The 19,388-nt window shown below is 40.5% G+C and overlaps 4 protein-coding genes across 5 annotated transcripts; 3 read left to right on the top strand and 1 right to left on the bottom strand.

The window, feature by feature from the left end:
• The first annotated feature begins 6,252 nt into the window (after positions 1 to 6,252).
• Positions 6,253 to 11,423, top strand: LOC125488438 (zinc finger protein 26-like). Of its 2 annotated transcripts, none has more exons than XM_038109135.2 (8): positions 6,253 to 6,513; positions 7,272 to 7,401; positions 7,703 to 7,847; positions 8,122 to 8,336; positions 8,668 to 8,822; positions 9,275 to 9,476; positions 10,329 to 10,447; positions 11,173 to 11,423. In XM_038109135.2, exons 1-8 carry the CDS (start codon positions 6,404 to 6,406, stop codon positions 11,297 to 11,299), a joined length of 1,203 nt encoding a protein of 400 aa, XP_037965063.2. In that variant the 5' UTR covers positions 6,253 to 6,403; the 3' UTR covers positions 11,300 to 11,423. The 2 variants fall into 2 exon arrangements, with proteins under 2 accessions (XP_037965063.2, XP_037965061.2); XM_038109133.2 differs by having other exon boundaries at positions 6,257 to 6,513; positions 10,320 to 10,447; positions 11,173 to 11,421.
• A 1,195-nt stretch (positions 11,424 to 12,618) lies between these two features.
• On the top strand, positions 12,619 to 14,115 carry LOC105388744. Its single transcript, XM_011559701.3, has 2 exons — positions 12,619 to 13,209; positions 13,447 to 14,115. Exons 1-2 carry the CDS (start codon positions 12,939 to 12,941, stop codon positions 14,058 to 14,060), a joined length of 885 nt encoding a protein of 294 aa, XP_011558003.3. The 5' UTR covers positions 12,619 to 12,938; the 3' UTR covers positions 14,061 to 14,115.
• On the bottom strand, positions 14,107 to 16,161 carry LOC105388743 (zinc finger CCCH domain-containing protein 10-like). The gene has a single exon (XM_011559699.3). The coding sequence runs from the start codon at positions 15,820 to 15,822 to the stop codon at positions 14,440 to 14,442; it is 1,383 nt and encodes a 460-aa protein (XP_011558001.3). The 5' UTR covers positions 15,823 to 16,161; the 3' UTR covers positions 14,107 to 14,439.
• Positions 16,162 to 16,309: 148 nt separating this feature from the next.
• Positions 16,310 to 19,358, top strand: LOC105388742. Its single transcript, XM_048626714.1, has 7 exons — positions 16,310 to 16,464; positions 16,572 to 16,781; positions 16,887 to 17,207; positions 17,354 to 17,459; positions 17,846 to 17,961; positions 18,825 to 18,904; positions 19,189 to 19,358. Exons 2-7 carry the CDS (start codon positions 16,596 to 16,598, stop codon positions 19,259 to 19,261), a joined length of 882 nt encoding a protein of 293 aa, XP_048482671.1. The 5' UTR covers positions 16,310 to 16,464; positions 16,572 to 16,595; the 3' UTR covers positions 19,262 to 19,358.
• The last annotated feature ends 30 nt before the right edge of the window (positions 19,359 to 19,388 follow it).

The following is a 19,388-nucleotide window of genomic DNA, read 5'->3' as shown; positions in this document are numbered from 1 at the left end:
GGGCGATACCGAAATGATCGGGAATAGAAAAAAGTACAAAGATATCATAATATTATTTACTTTTATTGTTTTTCAAAGTAGTCTCCGTGACATTCAATGCACTGTTTCATTCGATTAAACCAATCATTGAAACAGTAATTCCAGTCTGAAGTGGATACTGTCAAAACAGCTGATTTGTAAGCTTCGACCGCCTCTTCTGGGCCGCTAAACCGTTGACCATGTAGCATATCTTTAATTCTTGGGAATGTAAAATAATCATTGGGGCTCAGATCAGGGCTATACGGAGGATGGTCCATCAACTCCACGTTTTCCATATTTAAAAACGTTCTTGTTTTGCGAGCGGTATGAGAGCTTGCATTATCGTGCTGAAGGATTATACGACGATTCGGGTTAGTTTTACGAAGTTCTCTTACGACTTCCGGCAAACAAACTGTTGTGTACCAATCAGCAGTAGCCGTCCTTTGTTCTTGTAATGGAATCGTCAGCGTTGCCAGAATGTTACATAAGTAAAATTTTACGTTACTTTTGACCCTCTTGTGTTACCTCCATGTTACACGACTCAATATGTTATATTTTCGTTACTTTTTAGATTTTACAGGAAATATTTTTTTTTAATGAAACGCCTCCAAGCATGATACATTTTTTTGTTTGTTACGTTGGCTTGTACTTGATTTTGTGAATTGACTAACGGTGTGAAAGTCTTTCAACTTCATCGTGCCGCATATTCACTCACTCGCATGAGTCGAGTGTATTTCGCAATCTTCCATCCCGGTTTCTTGGCGTGCGAACAAGTGAGTTCTGTCTGACTAGCAGCGAATCGATCACTCGATACTTTTTTCAAAGTACCTACCTATGTGTCGTTGTTATTTTTTTTGTAATTTGCGTTGTGATTTTTTAAGTAAATGTTGCATTCATTATTTTAACCCAATAAAAATAAATGAGTTCGTTTTTTATATGGAATTAGTAATTTAATAACAAGTCGTGTTTGCAACTAAAATAAGTTTTGACTGACATTGACTGTATGTTTTTGCTTTTTTAAATTTTACCGAATAGGATAAGAACATTATTTTACTTTTTGTATAATAAACTGCCATAATAAGTATTGTGTCGTTTTCCTTATTTAAAAAGGTCATGTTACTTTTCTCGGGAAAATGTTACTTTTTGATCTGATTCGTGTTATATTTGACTATCTGACACTGGCAACACTGGGAATCGTAGCCACATGGCCAGTTTTCGATACAAACGAAGCGACCATTTTTTTCGACACGCTGCGTGAGCGAATAACTTTTGTTGGCTTGACCTCACCTTCGAAGACCAAAACTGCCGATTGATGTTTTGTTTCGGGCTCATATGAATAAATCCACGATTCATCACCAGAGACGATATTGTAGACAGCATTTGAACTGCCTCCATTGAACCGTTGCAGAGCAGATCGACACCAATTAACACGAGCCGACTTTTGTTCCTCGGTCAAACGGTGGGGCACCCAGCGCGAAACTAACTTCTTGACACCCAGTTCTTCATGTAAAATGGTTTGAAAAGCCCGAATCTGCTCGTATGTCACATGTCTATCTTCTTTTATTAACTGGCGTACAGCATCGATGTTATCTTGTGTTACCGCTGTTTTTGGCCGACCAGTAGAAGGGACTGTGGTAAGAGAGGAACGTCCACGGCGAAACTCAGAATACCAACGATATATAGTCGTTTTACTTGGTGCTTCAAGTTTATAAATAGAAACAAGCTCGGCGAGACATTGTTCTTGAGATAAACCTCGACGAAAGTTGTGAAAAATTATTGCACGGAAATGTTCCCGCGTAAGCTCCATTTTTTATACCGACTTGTCAAATTCAAATGGTCAATACTCTTTTATTTTTTACTTTTTTTTAAATTCGAAAATGGAATTATGTTTGAAAAATCACTACATTTGATACACCAAAAAGGTTTCACTCTAATTTATTCCTAAGTATTCTATTCCCGATCTTTTCGGTGTAGCCCTCGTAAAACCTAATATAAACAACTAGCTGTTCCCGCGAGCTTCGCATCGCCTTAAAAAGTTTTCTCGTGGGAATTCCGGGATAAAAAGTAGTCTATGTTCTTTCTCAGGGTCTAGACCAATGTATACCAAATTTCATTCAAATCCTTTCAGTACTGTTCCCGCGCGCTTCCCTTCGCCTTAAAAAGTTTTCCCGTGGGAATTCCGGGATAAAAGTAGCCTATGTTCTTTCGCAGGGTCTAGACCAATGTATACCAAATTTCATTCAAATCCGTTCAGTACTGTTCCCGCGCGCTTCCCTTCGCCTTAAAAAGTTTTCCCGTGGGAATTCCGGGATAAAAAGTAGCCTATGTTCTTTCTCAGGGTCTAGACCATATGTATACCAAATTTCATTCAAATCCGTTCAGTACTGTTCCCGCGCGCTTCCCTTCGCCTTAAAAAGTTTTCCCGTGGGAATTCCGGGATAAAAAATAGCCTAACGTAACGGCACCAGTAATGGACACCTTAAGCATTTTTCACTAATGATTTGGCTGTAACTCGCTCAATTTTTGAGTTAGAATATTGAAAGTGGGTATGAATCGTAGCAATTGCCGTTTAAGATGAATGTACACTAGCTCGATTTAAACTATTGGTATTTCAGTAAATTGCATATTTGTAAAATATGTCCTAAAACCACAGTAATGGACACCCAAACTCCAGTAATGGACACCCAATGTTGGACAGTGATTTTTTATTGGATAAAAGTATAAAATATTATTTTATGCTTGTATTATTATAATTGTAACGATGATTAGTAATCATAATGGTTTAAACAAACAGGATTGGTCGTTAGTTACACTATGGGAACCATCAAAGACGGCTAATTTACCCCACTGACGGACACTGACTGCATTTGACGTCCACCATACTTTTAGAAAAAAATCACAACGTCGAATGCAGTCCCCGCTCTTTTTCTAATTATTTCAACAACGGTCAATGCAGTCCTGTTTTACCTAGAGTTTGTATGAAGACCATCTTGTTGTGCTTTTTTTGGAAGGATTTCAAAGTTATAAGTGCACCCAGAGTACCTTTTTTTCACACAGCAATAAGTTTTCATACAGAAAAAAGTGTGAACTCACACGCACACAACGGTCATTGACGTCGTGTTTTCTTTACTGCATCTAGGCAGTGTGCCGGCATGTGCACCAGCAAATCAACACTCAACTCCCATACAAAAATGTTGTGCGTTTTTATGAATTTCACCGTTAATCTAGTGTCCATCAATGTGTTACCTTTCTGAAAAAAAAGTTTCACAGAAACACTAACATTTCATAACATTATAAATCCTGTCCTCCTAGTGGGGCAGAGGGCAAATAAATCAGTTTTCTATCCCAGACTGTTGACAGCAGCCCGCTTGGCATCGGACCACGTGATTTAAACTTCCCGCATCTCCGCCCGATCGAGCGCCGTCAGGTCTATTTAGAGCGGCCTGAAAATCTTCAAGCTTCTGTGTACCTATCTGTTTTTGTGGTCTACCAGGTGTCGCAAGCGAATAGCAGTACCGACTTTTGTAACTTTGGTGATAAATATCTTACACTGTAATGGAGAGCTGTTTTGACTGCCACATGTATCGCAGACATGTAAATGAACCTTGTATCTGTACGGGCACCCACATCTAGGTCAATGCCACCATCTCCTGCAACAACACTCTTGTCTCAACTTCTTCCGTTCCCACAATCCTCTCGTCATATCATATCATCTGGGTTATCCAGGTCTTGCATTTACACCAGCCAGAATGCTTTTAATTCAAGCTTTTCTTTTCAGAATCTTTTCTCTCACTGCCCTTTTTCTACCTATTAATTCCTTCTCCTCCTAAAGCCTCTTCTTTTGAAATTCTCATGGTATTCTTACCAAGCTTCACTGGTCTATTTGTCACACGATCACTGTCTATTTCTCTATTTCTATTCTCTATAGGGCTGTAAGTACCTGCACCTGGCTCTCTCGAATGAAACCTTTGTGCTTGTGCCCCTAGGTCTAAATTACTCTAAACTACATTCCTAAGCTTGGACCATTTCCCACCATGCTGGTTCACTGCGGGTTGGTGGGTTCACATATTTAGAAGTCTAACTACTACTATCATATTACTAATTTTATTTCATTCTGCTTCTGTGAGCCTGTTTTTCTACAACCACAACAGGTCACGTGAAGACACTTGGATTTTCATGTGCATCTTGGATCAATACTTGTTCTGGAACACTAGAAATAGATGTTAGGGGGAACATGTTTGTGTCTCCATAAGCATGGCTGCAGTGGCCATCTTGTACATCCATAATAGCATCTCCCATTTGCTTGGGCGTATATACCTTTTTCATGGACAATATGAAAAATCCAGTGATGGACACCCAATTATGGACACCTGTACAACACTGGTATCCTTCATTTTATTAATGTTTTACAAAAACTACCAATGTAATTATGAAATTCTAAAGATAATTAAATAAGAAAACTCAACATTACCTTAAAACATTATTTTCGACACGTGTCCATAACTGGATTAACTGAAAATTTGCAAACCAGTAATGAACACCCCCCTCTGAAATCATTTCCATAAACGTAAGCTGTCCTATTCCTTTGAAAATATGTGCGTAATTCAGTATAGTTTGCATAAAATCAAGCTATTCAAAATAAAATAAAATAAAACGAAATTACCAACAATATTCTACACTTACCTCCTTGACGATTTCCTTAACAAATCTCTATTTCATTTGTGAACCCCCGTCAAATGTTTTTTTTTGCCTCACAATTTTGAATCTAAATGGATGATATAAATAACTTGTTTATATAACAAGGAGGGATGTCTAGGCTTTGAAACTAAGGTGTTTAAATTTTCGTAAAACTATGCATACTCTTATTTTAGACAAAATAAGTTACTGGGTCCTTGTCCATTACTGGTGCCGTTACGTTATGTTCTTTCCCAGGGTCCAGACTAGTGGAGGTTAATATAACATATAGCTAAAAAACATAGCAAGTGATTTGCTCGCAACGAATAGCATTCGCTTTATGAACGCGCAAATGCTGCTATAATTGTAACGCGACGCGCACTCGCGATCTTAGCTCGCAAAATTGGACAGCGTCTGCCCGCGGCCGTTGCCACGACGCTACTGCTAGAAATAGCGGAGCGGCTCCGCTATTTCTCGCAGCCGCGACTCGAGACGTGGCGCGCGATAACCGCGCAGGCGATATTCACTTGCTTTGTAGCGTCTCGCTCTCTCAACGGTGCAACGTCGCGCGACTCGCGTGTGAGAGAGCGAGACGCTGCGAAGCTGCAAGCTTCACTACGCAATAGCGCTCCGCTATCTGCTGAAATTAGCTCCGCAGTCGCGATTTGGCAACGGCCACGGGTGGCCGCTATGCTAATTGTGCCTCGCGCAACGTTACGAATTACGATCGCGTTGTTTGTTTTGTTGCATTTGCGTGCTGTAAATAAATATTTGTAAATATACATAATAATAAATAGTTTAAATAGTAACGTATTAAAATAGGTTTAGTGTTTATTTAGGTTTAGTGTAAAATTGAAAATAAATAGTGTTTGTGTAAGTGTAAATAGGTACTTTCTAACGGACAATTTGGTTCTGAGGACAATTTCGTATTTTAAATGTTTTGTGATTGTGTGTGATTGAACTTTGACTGGACAATTTACCTATCTTTACTTTACGTGTGTTTTCGTAAGTGGATGAAACATTGAAAGGATATTACTTTGTGGTTTTAAAGTGTTTTGTGTAAATAGTTATTGCAATTAAAGAACGTTTGACAATAATTCATAAAAATGAAGAGAAACAGTGATGTGCCATTATGGAAACAGTGATGTGCCATTATAGACAGTCCTAAGCCTGTAAAGTATGAAGGAAAGTTCATTGGTTTTTTCATCAATTTTTTTTTTCATCAATTTTTTTTTTGCTCTTCAATATCGTTATAACCTAGCGGATTAAATAACCTGCTATAAATGTGTAACATAGCGTCTGTAGCGTGTTATCAAAATATAGCCGTTTTTCCCACCACTAGTCCAGACCGTATGCATACCAAATTTCATTCAAATCCGTTCAGTAGTTTTGGCGTGAAAGAGTAACAGACAGACAGACAGATAGACAGACAGACAGACACAGTTACTTTCGCATTTATAATATTAGTTAGGATGTGAACCATCTGAGTGCCAAATCCTCAGAATAATTGATTCCAGCAAGGAAGGAGTATCGGTTTAGAACGGTTACATCTCTAGTATCATCTGAATAATCTGTGGACTGTACCGCTGTATGTCATTTGTCACTGACATTTCTCAAGACAGGACGCCATTTTCATGAAATTGTTGTGGTTGCTTGGTTCTTGCAAAACTTTATAACAAAATGAACAAGATATTACAGTTCTAAATAAAGAATGGCTGCCTTATTACTATTGAAATCAATGATATTAAGTAAAGCATTACAAAAAAGCAAAAAGAAAAAGAAACCGGATAAAAAGACTAAGCAGCCCAAGCAGAAACAGAAGTAAGTGATTCTCGTTCAGTATTATTGAATATACAGTTTACATGCCATGTATTTTATAATACTCCAATGCAAAGTTTTCAAATATGTTTTCTTCATCAACTAAGCTCTCAAAAAAGTCGTCTAAATGTAAGGTAGCTTAGAGCTTATTTGATTCTAAAAATTTTGTAAAGGGTTTTTCAATAAGGGCGGGTAGATTTTGAAACGAAATTAAAGAAGCTGCGTATGAGGTATCAACATTTTTTTTTATTTATTTAAAAGGCCCATATATGCCATTAAGTATGGAAGATGACATCATTCAAATGCCCGCCTCGGCTTCTCACAGTGGCACGGATCCGAGTGGTCCAATTTTCAATGACTTTTCCGCATAGATCGACTGCCTCGGGTTCTGCTGTACACTTTGACGGACCGCCGCGATGTTCTCGGCTGATCTTGTGTTTCTTGAACGTACAGGTGTGGGTTGATCGATTAACGAACCGGTTGTTTCAAATTTGGCCACCAAACGCTGAAGAGTTGACTGTGAAGGGCCACCACGTCTACCGTAAAATGGGCGCAATGCACGCAACGTTTGCACTAACACTTATTTTGATAATAAAGTTTTATCATTTGTACGCGCTGTTCAATTGTGTAACCTGCCATGGTGATTTGGCATAAGCAACTGAATAATAAGCAAAAGATTTGACAATTGTCACCAAAACAAGATGGCCGCCACGGGCCGCCAAAATCTACCCGCGCCAATTGAAAAACCCTTTATATTTCAGAGTTTTTTCGTACAGATCTGGTACTGAGTCGTGCCGAGTGTGCAGTCAGTCCACCGCAGACATTCCAATATTCAACAACCACTTAGAGCCACATCTTGCTGATGAAATTCTACACTTTTCTGGTGTCCTGGTGAGTAATAAAATTATACAATACAATACTCTTTATTTGAACCAATAACAGAAAAAAAATGCAAAATAAAATTAAAAATAAAAACAGTACAAAAAGGCGTATTGCTTATAGCAATCTCTACCAGAACAACCTTAGGATGGAAGAGAGAGTTTAAAATGGTAGTTGTGGTTTATTATCATTCTCTTAAATTAAATCAGTTGAATATATTGGTAGCCTTTGTTGTGATTTCAATAAAGTAATTTATATTTCCAAACCTAATTACCACAATGATAATAATAAAAAAACATATTTTTCGTTTCAGATTCAAGAATCTGATAAGTTAACAAAGTTCATGTGTCAGAGTTGCTACGACTTGCTGCACGGGTGCATCCTGTTCAGAGACATGTGCCAGCGGAGTGATAAAGCTTTCCATGAGGCCCACGAAGAATCTGTGAGAGTTAAAACAGGTTTGTAACTCTTAACTATAGGCTTAGAGAGATATGGATATGGATTCGCAATTCAGCTATTATCCTTTACTTCAAAGAAACAGTCCTATAATTCAAGGTTAGCTTCATAAAGTTTCATTGCATTTTGTTACGAGTTTGTTACAAACAATTCTTACAACATGCTGAAAATCAAGTATTTGTCAGAATCATAAGCAAAATATGAAGATTCAGCTAATCATCAGCTCTCTATTTTCGCGATGCTTATAAATATAGTATTATTTCCCATCTCTTCCAGAGATACCAGACTTCCTAGACCCTCCAGACGATCCCTTCCTGCCGCTGGACTCTACTCTCGACGGCGGCGGCGGTGACAGCTCTGGTGAGGACGCCGCGCGAGCCAGTGACGACGCCGCGCGAGGCAGTGATGACTCGTACCAGGTGCCGTCGCCCGTGTTCAGTGACTCTGCGCTGTGGGGCTGCGCTGCTTGCTGCAAGGACTTTAACAATTTGGTATGTAAACAGGAAAGAGGTGAAAATTTTTGAAAAGGTTAACCCAGAGTTGAAGATGATTCTAAAAGCCTTATATTAGATAAAAGGATTAATGTTTATGATAATCAATGGCAAACAAACAACTACAAAGAGGTCATTAAATATATGGACATAAATGGCTAAAGCAAAATTTGTAAAAACTCACCAGAGTTTAGGGAGAGAAGTTTAAAAGAAGATGTTTTAATCGGATTATAATGAATTATGTAATTACTGTAAATAGTAGTCTCACATGAAAGAACAAGTTTCGTTATGTGCGAGTATAACTCTTCTCTGACCACACTTTCTCCCGCAGCCATCCTACAACAAGCACCTGCCCAAGTGCAAGGCGCGGTTCATCAAGCAGGACAAGGCGCCGCCCGAGCCCGGCCCCGGTGTGGGCAAGAAGCGCTTCCTGTGCGACACCTGCGGCAAGACCGCCAAGTCTAAGGCCAGCCTGCTCGTGCACATGTGAGTATTCGAGTGTAATGTTTGTAAGAATTGGGTGGATTCGTACTTGTGCACACGTGAGTGTGATATTCGTAAGTGTGGATTTTGAAAGTTAGATTCTATTGAATTACCAGTTCCTCGATCCACGTTACAATCACGTCAATTTCTTATCAGCGGATAGAAGTATTACACCTGAGTTTTAGATAATGTAAAACCTTACTGGAACCTTAATTATTATGATTTATGCCATAGGGGGAATTTGAAGTGTGTGAATGTGATATTCGTAATAGTGGATTTTGAAAATTTGTTAGTATATTATGTGTGTTTGTCAGTGATGTTTATGTCTCGTGCCCTTACTCCATGTTCAAATTCTGTATAAACCGCCACATTGAATTACACTGTCATTTGTTTCATTGCAATGAATAATTAACTATTATATACCACAAATATCTATCACCAATTCCCCTTCCCAGGAGCACACACGACAACATATTCCCGTTCAAATGCGACGTGTGTCCCTACCAGGGCCGCACCATCGACCTGCTCAAAGTACACAAGCGCTCGCACCTCGTCGACAAACCATTCAAGTGTACCCAGTGTCCCAAAGCTACTACTACGTCGAGCAACTTGGCCAAGCATATGCGGCATGTGCATAGCACGTCGAGGCCGTTTAAGGTAAATGTTACTATTAGTATTGTTTGTCTGAATTATGAAACTACATCCTGTCTGTTTATAGAATCATTTATTGAAAATACTAATTTGTTAGAAGTAAAATACTTAAGAACCAGAACTTGTCGTGTGGTAAATTCTCCTCACAAATGCGTCTATTGAATTTCCCATCGCATACTACTGAGTTTTACAGCAACTCATTTACTGTTACTGCTATAAGACTGTGGAATGCATTACCACTAAATATCCGTTTTGCCAAGACAATTATAGCATTCAAAAATCAGGTAAACGAACATTATCTATCTTGCAATAGTACCTAAGTATATATAATATAAATCTAGATAACTATTTCCTCTGCCTTTTTGTATATCTTGTATGTATGTATTTAAGTATTTATTATAAAAATTGTGAATGTTTACTACTATATTTGTACACCTTCCCACCTTATTCTTTAAGTCATTCCTCCACCCAAAGGTTGCCTGGAAGAGATCGCTTTTAGCGATAAGGCCGCCTATTGCTTTAACTCCACTGTATAAATTGTTATTTGTGTTATTTTTAGTCAATAAAGTAGTATTCTATTCTATTCTATTCTATTCTAAATTAGGCCAGAACAAGACCATCTTTTATCTTGTTAGTTACTATAACGTCTGTGAATCAAGAAACAATATGATAATAGCGGACAGAATCATGCTGACTATCACTATCTCGCTGTAACCATATAGCTAGTAAATCAATTCAAACGAAGTAAATAAAGGAACCTGAGATTGCCATGTTACAAAATTTGCCCCTTTTTCCTACCTCTACTATAACTAACCAAACAAGAAGTAAATAACATAATAATGGCGCCAGAACTTGCAGTGCACGTACTGCGAGAAGATGTTCTCGTACCAGCACGACATGAAGCGGCACGTGCGCGACATACACCTGCGCCAGGGCACCGTCGAGTGCGACCTCTGCTACAAGAAGTTCAACACCAAGTGAGTTCAATACTTTTATTGACACTATTTAGTAGCAGCATACTTAAAGCTCTGCGAAAAGCTTCTATTTAGATGAAGAGTGCGATATCGGCTACAAAAAGTTTCGTTTAATACCAAGTAAGTTATGGCGAAGGCAGCTTGTTCCAGCATTAGCTTGCGGCGAACTTAAAACCACCACAAAATGCTAATATTTTAGCCGTAGCAGTCTGGATAAGCCAGGTATAATGCTACTACTAAGTGTCATTGTGAGAAGATGTTCTCGTACCAACACGACATGAAGCGGCACGTGCGCGACATACACCTGCGTCAGGGCACCGTCGAGTGCGACCTCTGCTACAAGAAGTTCAACACCAAGTGAGTTTACTACTATTATTGACATTATTTAGTTGGAGCATAGTTAAAGCTACCGCGAAAAGCGGCTATTTAGGTGAGGAGAGCGATATCTGCTATGAGAGGTCTCGTTTAATACAAAGTAAGTTATGGCTGAGGCTGCTTGTTCCAGCGTTTAATTGCAGGGTATCTAAAGTAACAGTGAAAAGCAGCTATTTAGTCGAAAGCAACCAATACAAGAAGTCCAAGCCTCTATTTTTTCCAGTGGTAACTTGATTGAGAGTACCCTTAGCCAAGGTTCACTGAGTGACCCTATTACACCATTTCATTAGCACAAACCTTAAGCCTACATCCCAAACTACCCACAAACTTCTAACCCACCACCTCCCTCGCAGGAAGATCCTGCAAGGCCACCGCTGGAAGGTGCACAAGATCAAGAGCGACCGCTCCGGCCGCCTGCCCGCCTACCTACTGTGCCAAATGGAGCAGCAGCACCCTGATATGGACGAACACATGCAGTAATGACAGGGAAGGAATGAGATCACAACAGATTGTGTTGTAGGTATCCTAACTAATATTATAAATGCGAAAGTAACTGTGTCTGTCTGTTACTCTTTCACGCAAAAACTACTAAACAGATTTGAATGAAATTTGGTATAGATATGGTCTAGACCCTGGGAAAGAACATAGGCTATTTTTTAACCCGGAATTCCCACGGGAAAACTTTTTATGGCGAAACGAAGCTCGCGGGAACAGCTAGTAATAAATAAAAGTTGTTCAGAATGAGCTGAGTAACCCCTTTCGGCTTAGTATACCACTTTTACAACATGTTGTATGAAGAAAGATGACAAAAATGGTAATACTATTGTCAATAGCCAGTGATGAGAGGAATACACACATCTACTGACATAAAAAGGAAGTATATGAGATGAGTTACACTGTCAAGGAATTAATAAGACAGCCCAAACGATTGTATAGCACTTTGTACTGCGCTTCGCGAAATATGACCGAAATGGTACCTAACAATTATTGTCAACAGCCGGACATGGACAAACACAATATAGTAGGTAGTGACAACGGAAGGAATAGGTATATGAAAAATAAATGGATAATTTCATGGATGAAAACCTTCTCGTAGAGAACTACCTAATCTACCCACTAATTTTCCATGGATTGTACTTATCGGATATTGCGATTCCAGTAATTTATGAAGTGTCAATGGCCGATCTTGAGACGAATGCACCTTTATATTGCCCTTAGTATAGGATATAGATCATAACAATCATGTACAAATATTGAACACCACAATAATGTAATTAAATTATTATAAGGCGATTATGCATGTGATTAATTGCTAAGCAGTGTAATTTATGTTAATGTAAGTCTAGTCTAGTACAGAGTAGAGCTCCTGAGCAAGGCCTATGTCCAGCAGGGGAAGATTAAGGGCTACTATAGACTATTAAACATATTTCTTGAAAATAATGAGCCCGAATATTCTAGCATATAATTTTGTACAATAGCATTAGTACTTATTTTATTATACCTCATAAGTATGTAGGAGGTCTTAAGATCTGCAACAGCGTCTGGAAAATGCTTCTGCAAAAAAGTGCATCGGAGATCTCGTAAAACAGGCTCTTTTCTTACTCAAAACGAACTACTCTCGTTCGTTTTTGTTAAGCTAGAGTGCCTTCAGCAGTGCACTGCAATCAACTGATGATGACTAAAATAATAATGTAAATGTACCTTTAGTAGATACTAAGTATCTGCGACTATTTATTTACAATGTATTGAATCTATAAATACTTAAGCATATAATATACCTAGTATTATGTTATTACAATAAAATTTTACTGATTTGAATAATAAATTATTAAGACTGAATCACACACATATTTTTCCCTAGCATTATCTCCTTCCAGTGACCTGCTAACGATAATTGACTACTCTTACAGTGGGATAGAGGAACTATTTATTGCAAGTTATAGTACCTACAATAGTCAATGCGTCGTTATAGTCTAACGACGCTACTTTACTTATCTTACAGCTGTTAAAAGTGCGCTAACACCGCATAAGTATTTTTAGATAAATCTTCAAAACAACAGCGTTAGATCCTAGACTGGCAGTTGTATTTTGAAAATCGAAGACGACGGTTGCATTTGAAATGAAGTTAATCATATTGGGAATCGTTCTAACTCTTTGGGGTTGTAATGGTTTTGATATTCCTCACGATGTCTGCCACTATCGAGTGAAGATTGAGAATGACCATTACAACATGTCTCGAGCCATCGACATTGGGGACGCCACGCCAGTCGACGCTCACTATGACATCTTCGGCAACTTGTTCTACGTGGCGAGGGGACGCGGCGACAAGGGCGTCGTATTCGATGTGTATATCCTGGAAGCTAACGCAGATATGCCTGTGAAAGTACAAGGTAAGTTTCTATTTAATTTATGGCCGCAAACAAGGAACATATCCAAAATGGCTCAACGGACGCCCTTACTGGACAACAGAAACCTGAGCGCTCTCACACTGATAATGCTACTTTAGGGGTCAGATTTCTCAGTCCCAGACTAAGTACATACTTATCCATTGCTCTGTACTCTATCCCATCTTCTTTAGATATTGTTATCCTCTCTTCATCATACCTCATGTTCAACCTTACACCCAGGGTTGCCACCCGGCCGCAGTTACTCCGTAGCAGTGGACAAGTTATACTCAGACGTATACTTCGGCACCGCACGGGGCATCTACAAGTACAACTACGCCTCACATAGAGCCGAGCTCGACTCCAGCCCCGGACTGAAGGTAGACATGATCTTCATAGACAAGGATGGCAACAAGTATGTAACCGAAAGCTTTAACGGATACGAACAACTTTACATCCTGGATGGCGTGAAGAAAATACCCTACAACCTACTACAAGGCTTCAGCGAACTGGCTATAGATGACAAAAACAATTTCTATTACATCAAAAAAGGAGTACTATTCATGTTGCCTTCATTCTCTCTTCAACCTTCACGGTGTACCTTCATGGGAGAAGTGAAGTATAGCGGAGTCGCTCAAATAACGTTTTATAAGGACTTGGTGTTTGTTGCCAGCCACAATTTGTTTTACATAAATAAGAGCAGGCAAATTATTAAGGTTGATCATATTCCCGGGAGCGCATCAGCGGTAGCGTTCGACAAGAGGGGGAACTTTGTGGTGGGGGTGCACGGAAAGATGTTGCGCTATAAAAGGAATGATTGTTATGTTAGAGAGAATGTTACATATAAACCCTTGTAAAGGAGAGACTTGTAAAAGTAATATATAACAAATAAAAGTGTATAAATTAGTCATAGCTGATTATTTTATTCTAAAAAAATACCTATAGTAATTACTACTTAGTGCATAACTTAAATTACTGTTATAATGATAACATTTTAAATCAGGCTCATGGTATCATTATTACATACATTATCGTATACAATACTTGCATAGGGACTTTGCCTTACACATTACATACTCGTAAAATGATCAATGTCCCTGCTTGAACTATCATAAATTAATAACATTCATTAAGAGCAAGCTACCATTAATTATCCAGTAATATCACATAAATTAGCAAGATCAACATTCTCAACTAATGCAAGTATTTATCATTGTCACACAACTAAAATTCAATTTAATGAGGCAAAATGCTCTGAGATATGATTGGGAAGGTAATGGTCTGCGCCTGCGAGTTGGGCAGCTGCAGGGGCTGGCTGGTGCTGGAGATGGTGATCTGCTGCGTGGAGGTCTGGTGCACCAGCTGCTGCGACTGCGCCAGGTGCTGCGAGGACTGCAGGTCCGCCAGGTGCTGCGCGGACTGCTGCACCGCCAAGTGCTGGGCAGACTGCTGAGCCGCCAGGTGCTGCGCGGACTGCTGCAGGTGCTGCTGCTGCGTGAACTGCGGCGCCGGGTGCTGGTGCGGCTGCACCAACTGCTGCTGCACCACCGTGGTCTGCGGCCCGCTGCTCATGAGCTGCTGCCCCGGCGGAGCCAGCGTCAACTGCGCCGGTGTCACTGCCACCACAGTCTGACCTCCTCCCATCAGGTTCCCTGAGTCACTCACTTGCATTAACTGCTGAGCACCTGCACTGGTCACTATGAGGGTCCCAGAATTACCCATTAACTGTTGTGTAGTGCTCACTGTAAGTATTTGTGGAGTAGGAATTATTTGAGCCCGAGATGCGGCTGGGGCTAGAGTTAGGTTGGTAGCACCATTGGCCGGCACTAGCGTTGGCAGAGCTCCAGCCAAACTGACCACTGGGGTCATACTCACAGTGGCAAGGGATACAGGGGCTGATGTGCCATGCCGGGATGTTATTACACAAGACTGTTCACTTCTCATGGATGTGGTTTGCTCCAGTAAGAACTCATTCATAGATGTCAGCTGCTGATTCTTCTCTGTTAAGTCTGCAACTTTCTTCAACAGGACACTGATGTTGTCATGTAATAATTTCACTTTATGGTTGAGGGAGTCACAGTTGGAGCATGGGGGGAGAGGCGGGAGGCCATTGAGTTCAATTACATTATCTTCGTAGGTGTACCTTCTAAACTTAGCTTCTGGAGGAGAATCATCATCTCTGATGTGCGGTGGGGGTCGTGAGAAGGGGGGCGGTGGGACGTTCATGTCCGGGAGGGTGTCGCTGGCGGGCAGGTCGGGCGGGTGGAAGTACTTGCAGTCGGGGCTGGCGCAGGCCTGGCGCAGGAAGGCCTGGCACACGGGCACGCTGCGCACGTCGCGCGGGAACTGCCCCGTGCAGTAGAACTGATCCTCGTCCTCGCGCGAGCTGTGGATGAACTTGCAGTTGTTCCGGTAGCAGCCCTTGTTCTGGAAGTCGTGGCAGAAGCGGAACATCTCCTTGAGCAGGTGCCTGGGCGGCAGGTCGTGCAGGTAGCGGCAGGCGTCGCGCGCGCACAGCCCGCGGATGTAGTCCTTGCAGTAGCTCCCCGCGGACGCTCGCTCGTCGTCGCCGTTCATGCCATTCTCTGCGGAGCCGTTCCCTATTGCCATTTTGTTCATGGCTCCAATAAAACCCGTTACTGGATGCTTTAGCGGTTTCAATGTTTGTGTTTGGTGTCCTGTGAGCCTCAAGCCATTGGCAATGTTGTGATTGCTATGAAGTGGCTGTATTTATGCAATGATTCATGATTCCAAAATCATATAAACGGGTATTGTTATATTGGATAAATAAAATCAGCACCAATTCAAGTTTAGACACAAATGTAAAAACAAAATCTTTGCTATTTCGGTTTCTTTTTCAGCAAGCAAGGCCTCAGCAAGGCACAGCACCACAACTTACCATAGACAAATTGCATCGCCAAGTGTCAAAAAACACACAGACCACCAAATAGTACACAAAAATAACCGCCTTAAATCGTTATTAAATCTATCGATATTACTGTACCGGTAAAACACGATTAAAATTTTGCACAGCCCACAAAAAAAAAAAACACTGACCGAATGAAATGAACGAAATAAATTAATGATTAAAAAAAAACGTATACAGAAAAAAATAAACATGGCGCAGATTTTAGAAATTTAATTTATTTTGTATTGTTTTAGTGATAATTTTCATGAATTTACACAACATTCGTAAACGCTAAGTAAAATTTCATTTATTTATTTACAAGAATAACTACTTAAAAATATTTCTTCCGTATGGTAAGTACTTTTTTTATGGTTTCGTGGAACCTTAGACGCTTGTTTATAAAATGTACACGCTTACGATACGATGTGATTCAATATTTTCACCGTTTTCCTGTTTTCAGATGATTGAGGCATATCCATGAAAGATGTTTAAGCAGCAAATATCGCCGCGTAGCGTGCACCCGTACCAGACGACGGTGGTGCCGCGGAGCGAGCAACAGTTGGTGTCGGCGGCGCAGCAGCGGGCGAAGTTCCCGTGGGCCGAGGACATCAACCCCTCCGTGTACCAGCCCGGCGGCACCGACAGCTCCAACTCCGACAATCTCTACCAGGTTGGTATAATAACCGTGATATTGTGACTATAGCAAAGCCTTACATCATGAATCTTTGTAAATGTTGTTAGAAGGCCATTTTCTAAACAAAATCTTTGTTTCCAGCTTCCTCAATACTACAATGGGACCATGCGAGAATATGGACCACCATCACCAGAGTACCAGGCACCATATGCGTCCGGGAACACATGGCATCATAGTTTTAGGAAGACAAATAGACCACATACCAGAGTATCAGAAGGATTGACATTCCCGCACTGTGCCTCTGCATTTTCACTTCCATTGTGTGATGTGGACCAGAGGACACAGATACCGAGCCGTGCCCTGAGCTCTCCGGTTCCATCAATGAGCCCTGAGGTGGCCATATATGGAGCTTGCGGAGGACACTGTCCGGGATTTGAATATGTGTGCTATTATATTTTACAGGTTTGTAGCATTTAATATTGTCTACACTTAAACTGAAACCATGAATGCATACATGTACAATTTTGGTTTTACTTTCTCCTTTTTTCTGTTGCCATTATGTCAAATCGCTGTTTATATGCAAACTAATAATGAATTTTTAATTTCAGGTGTTATTTGTGGTGGGTGTGTTAACCGGGATCTCTCTGTGTATAGCGGGTATTGTTCTGAGGAGAACCAACAGAAATGGTGACCTTGGAGTTTTAGTTTATATTGGTAAGTGTTACAATACCTTCATCAACAATTTTACTTAAAGGATTACCCAAAACAAAAAATATGCCAGTCAAGGTGTACTAACTGTACAACCTGTATTCAACATTCAAGCATTTAATCAACCACCACATTATAATTCATTTCACTCCCTTTTTTGGATTTGCTCCCCCCATAGTTCATCATTATTTCCTATTGTGAAAGGTAATTACAATACCTGCCTTGGACTGCGCCTGTGTGGTTTATACGTTACCTCATAAAAACGATAAACAAATTAACTTGATATCCCTCTTCAGCCTCCAAAATGTCTCAGTTAACTCACCTAGCTCCATTATATTATGTAGGAACCTAGAAACTCCCTATTGTAATCACAACATGCGTGTCCCCCGCAGGGTGCCTGGCGGCGTGCGTGTGCGCCGTGCTGCTGGGCGTGCAGGGCCGCGTGCGCCGCGAGATCCGCCAGCGCAAGCTGCGCGCCAACACGCACATAGCCATGCAGCCCATTGCGGTGAGTACAGCTTTATTGCCACAGCCAATGAAAGGAGCCTCCCCGAGTGACAGACTAAGCACCTTTCCAACTAGGCGACTGTCAAGCGACGCGACTGCGACGCAACCCTTGGTCGCATATATTTTACGAGTCAACGATGCCAAGACCCGTTTTTATAGGCGATCATGGGTTGCGTTGCGTCGCAATCTTGAGAGAAATAGCTAAATATAATCGCATAGTGGGAAAAGGGGCTTACTGTTTAGGGTGTACCAAAAGGCTACATAACTGGGAAGGGAGTAAAAGGGGTGGCCAAAGTGTCACCAAAAAAAATAAGAAATAATCCTCTCTGGGTATATAAAAATGTAAATGACATTTAGGGTCTGTTCCACAATGTCTGGTTAGTGGCTACCTGACGGATAAAATACATGCTGTCACTTTCTGTTATTATTTTTTAGACAGTGACAGCATGTATTTTATCCGACAGGTAGCGACTAACCAGACATTGTGGAACAGGGGCTTAATAAAATATGTATGAATGTCTGTCTAACCCTGGACAGTAAGCTGCGGATAGCTACTCTGACTGACTAATTCGTGTTTGTCACTGAAATGCTAAGAATATGAGGGTGCTGAAATTGCTGAATGATTTGTCCCTCTGCTGGAGAAAAACCTCCCATGCTATCCATGGCTACTCCACAAACTCTACATGTCTTTAGCATCATCAAGTTGGTGTAGAAATAAGTACAGTTTAGACCCTGTGGATATGCACAAAGGTTCCACTCGAGAGAGCCAGGTGCAGGTACACCCCCACAGAGAATCGAATAGAATAAGTGCAGATGATGTAAAATAGTATTGGGCTATAGAAGTGTATCTTCTTATATTTCCAGGAAGCGCCAGCCCCAGCTTGCCAGTTGCTGACATCAACCATGCCGATGTCGGCGACACTACCTCGCGGCCAAATATACAGGTATATTGAGAACATGGTCTTCGTCAAACTTATTCGTTGTCTATAGGTTCATGAAAAAAATATTTTATACTACCTATAGACATAAGAAACTGTCAGCATATTCTTCCTTGACAATACGATTGCAGTAAAACTCCAGTAACTCTTGGGATGTTTTCATTACAAAATGCATTTTGGTGTTCTATCATCCCATATAAAATCATAATTCAACATGTCCAAAATATAACGAATATAACAAGCCGTCTTTTGCTCAATTCATTTTACAATTTCTATGTTTTTCTACTCAGGCCAACAACCACGGTGTACCAAGAGGAAGACGTGACCGGCGTCCCCTGGTGGCGCCGTGAGCCCCAAGACTGACTAGATATAAGCGTAAACTATACCATTATTATATTAACTTTGATGTTTTATGTATAACTATACAGTTCATTTTGAATATATTTTTTGTACGAAATTACACAGTATATTTCATTGTATGTGCCTGTTT

Source organism: Plutella xylostella, chromosome 17, assembly GCF_932276165.1.
Source record: "Plutella xylostella chromosome 17, ilPluXylo3.1, whole genome shotgun sequence".
In the NCBI taxonomy this organism is placed as follows: Eukaryota; Metazoa; Arthropoda; class Insecta; order Lepidoptera; family Plutellidae; genus Plutella; species Plutella xylostella.
This window is presented reverse-complemented; position numbering and strand designations above follow the sequence as displayed.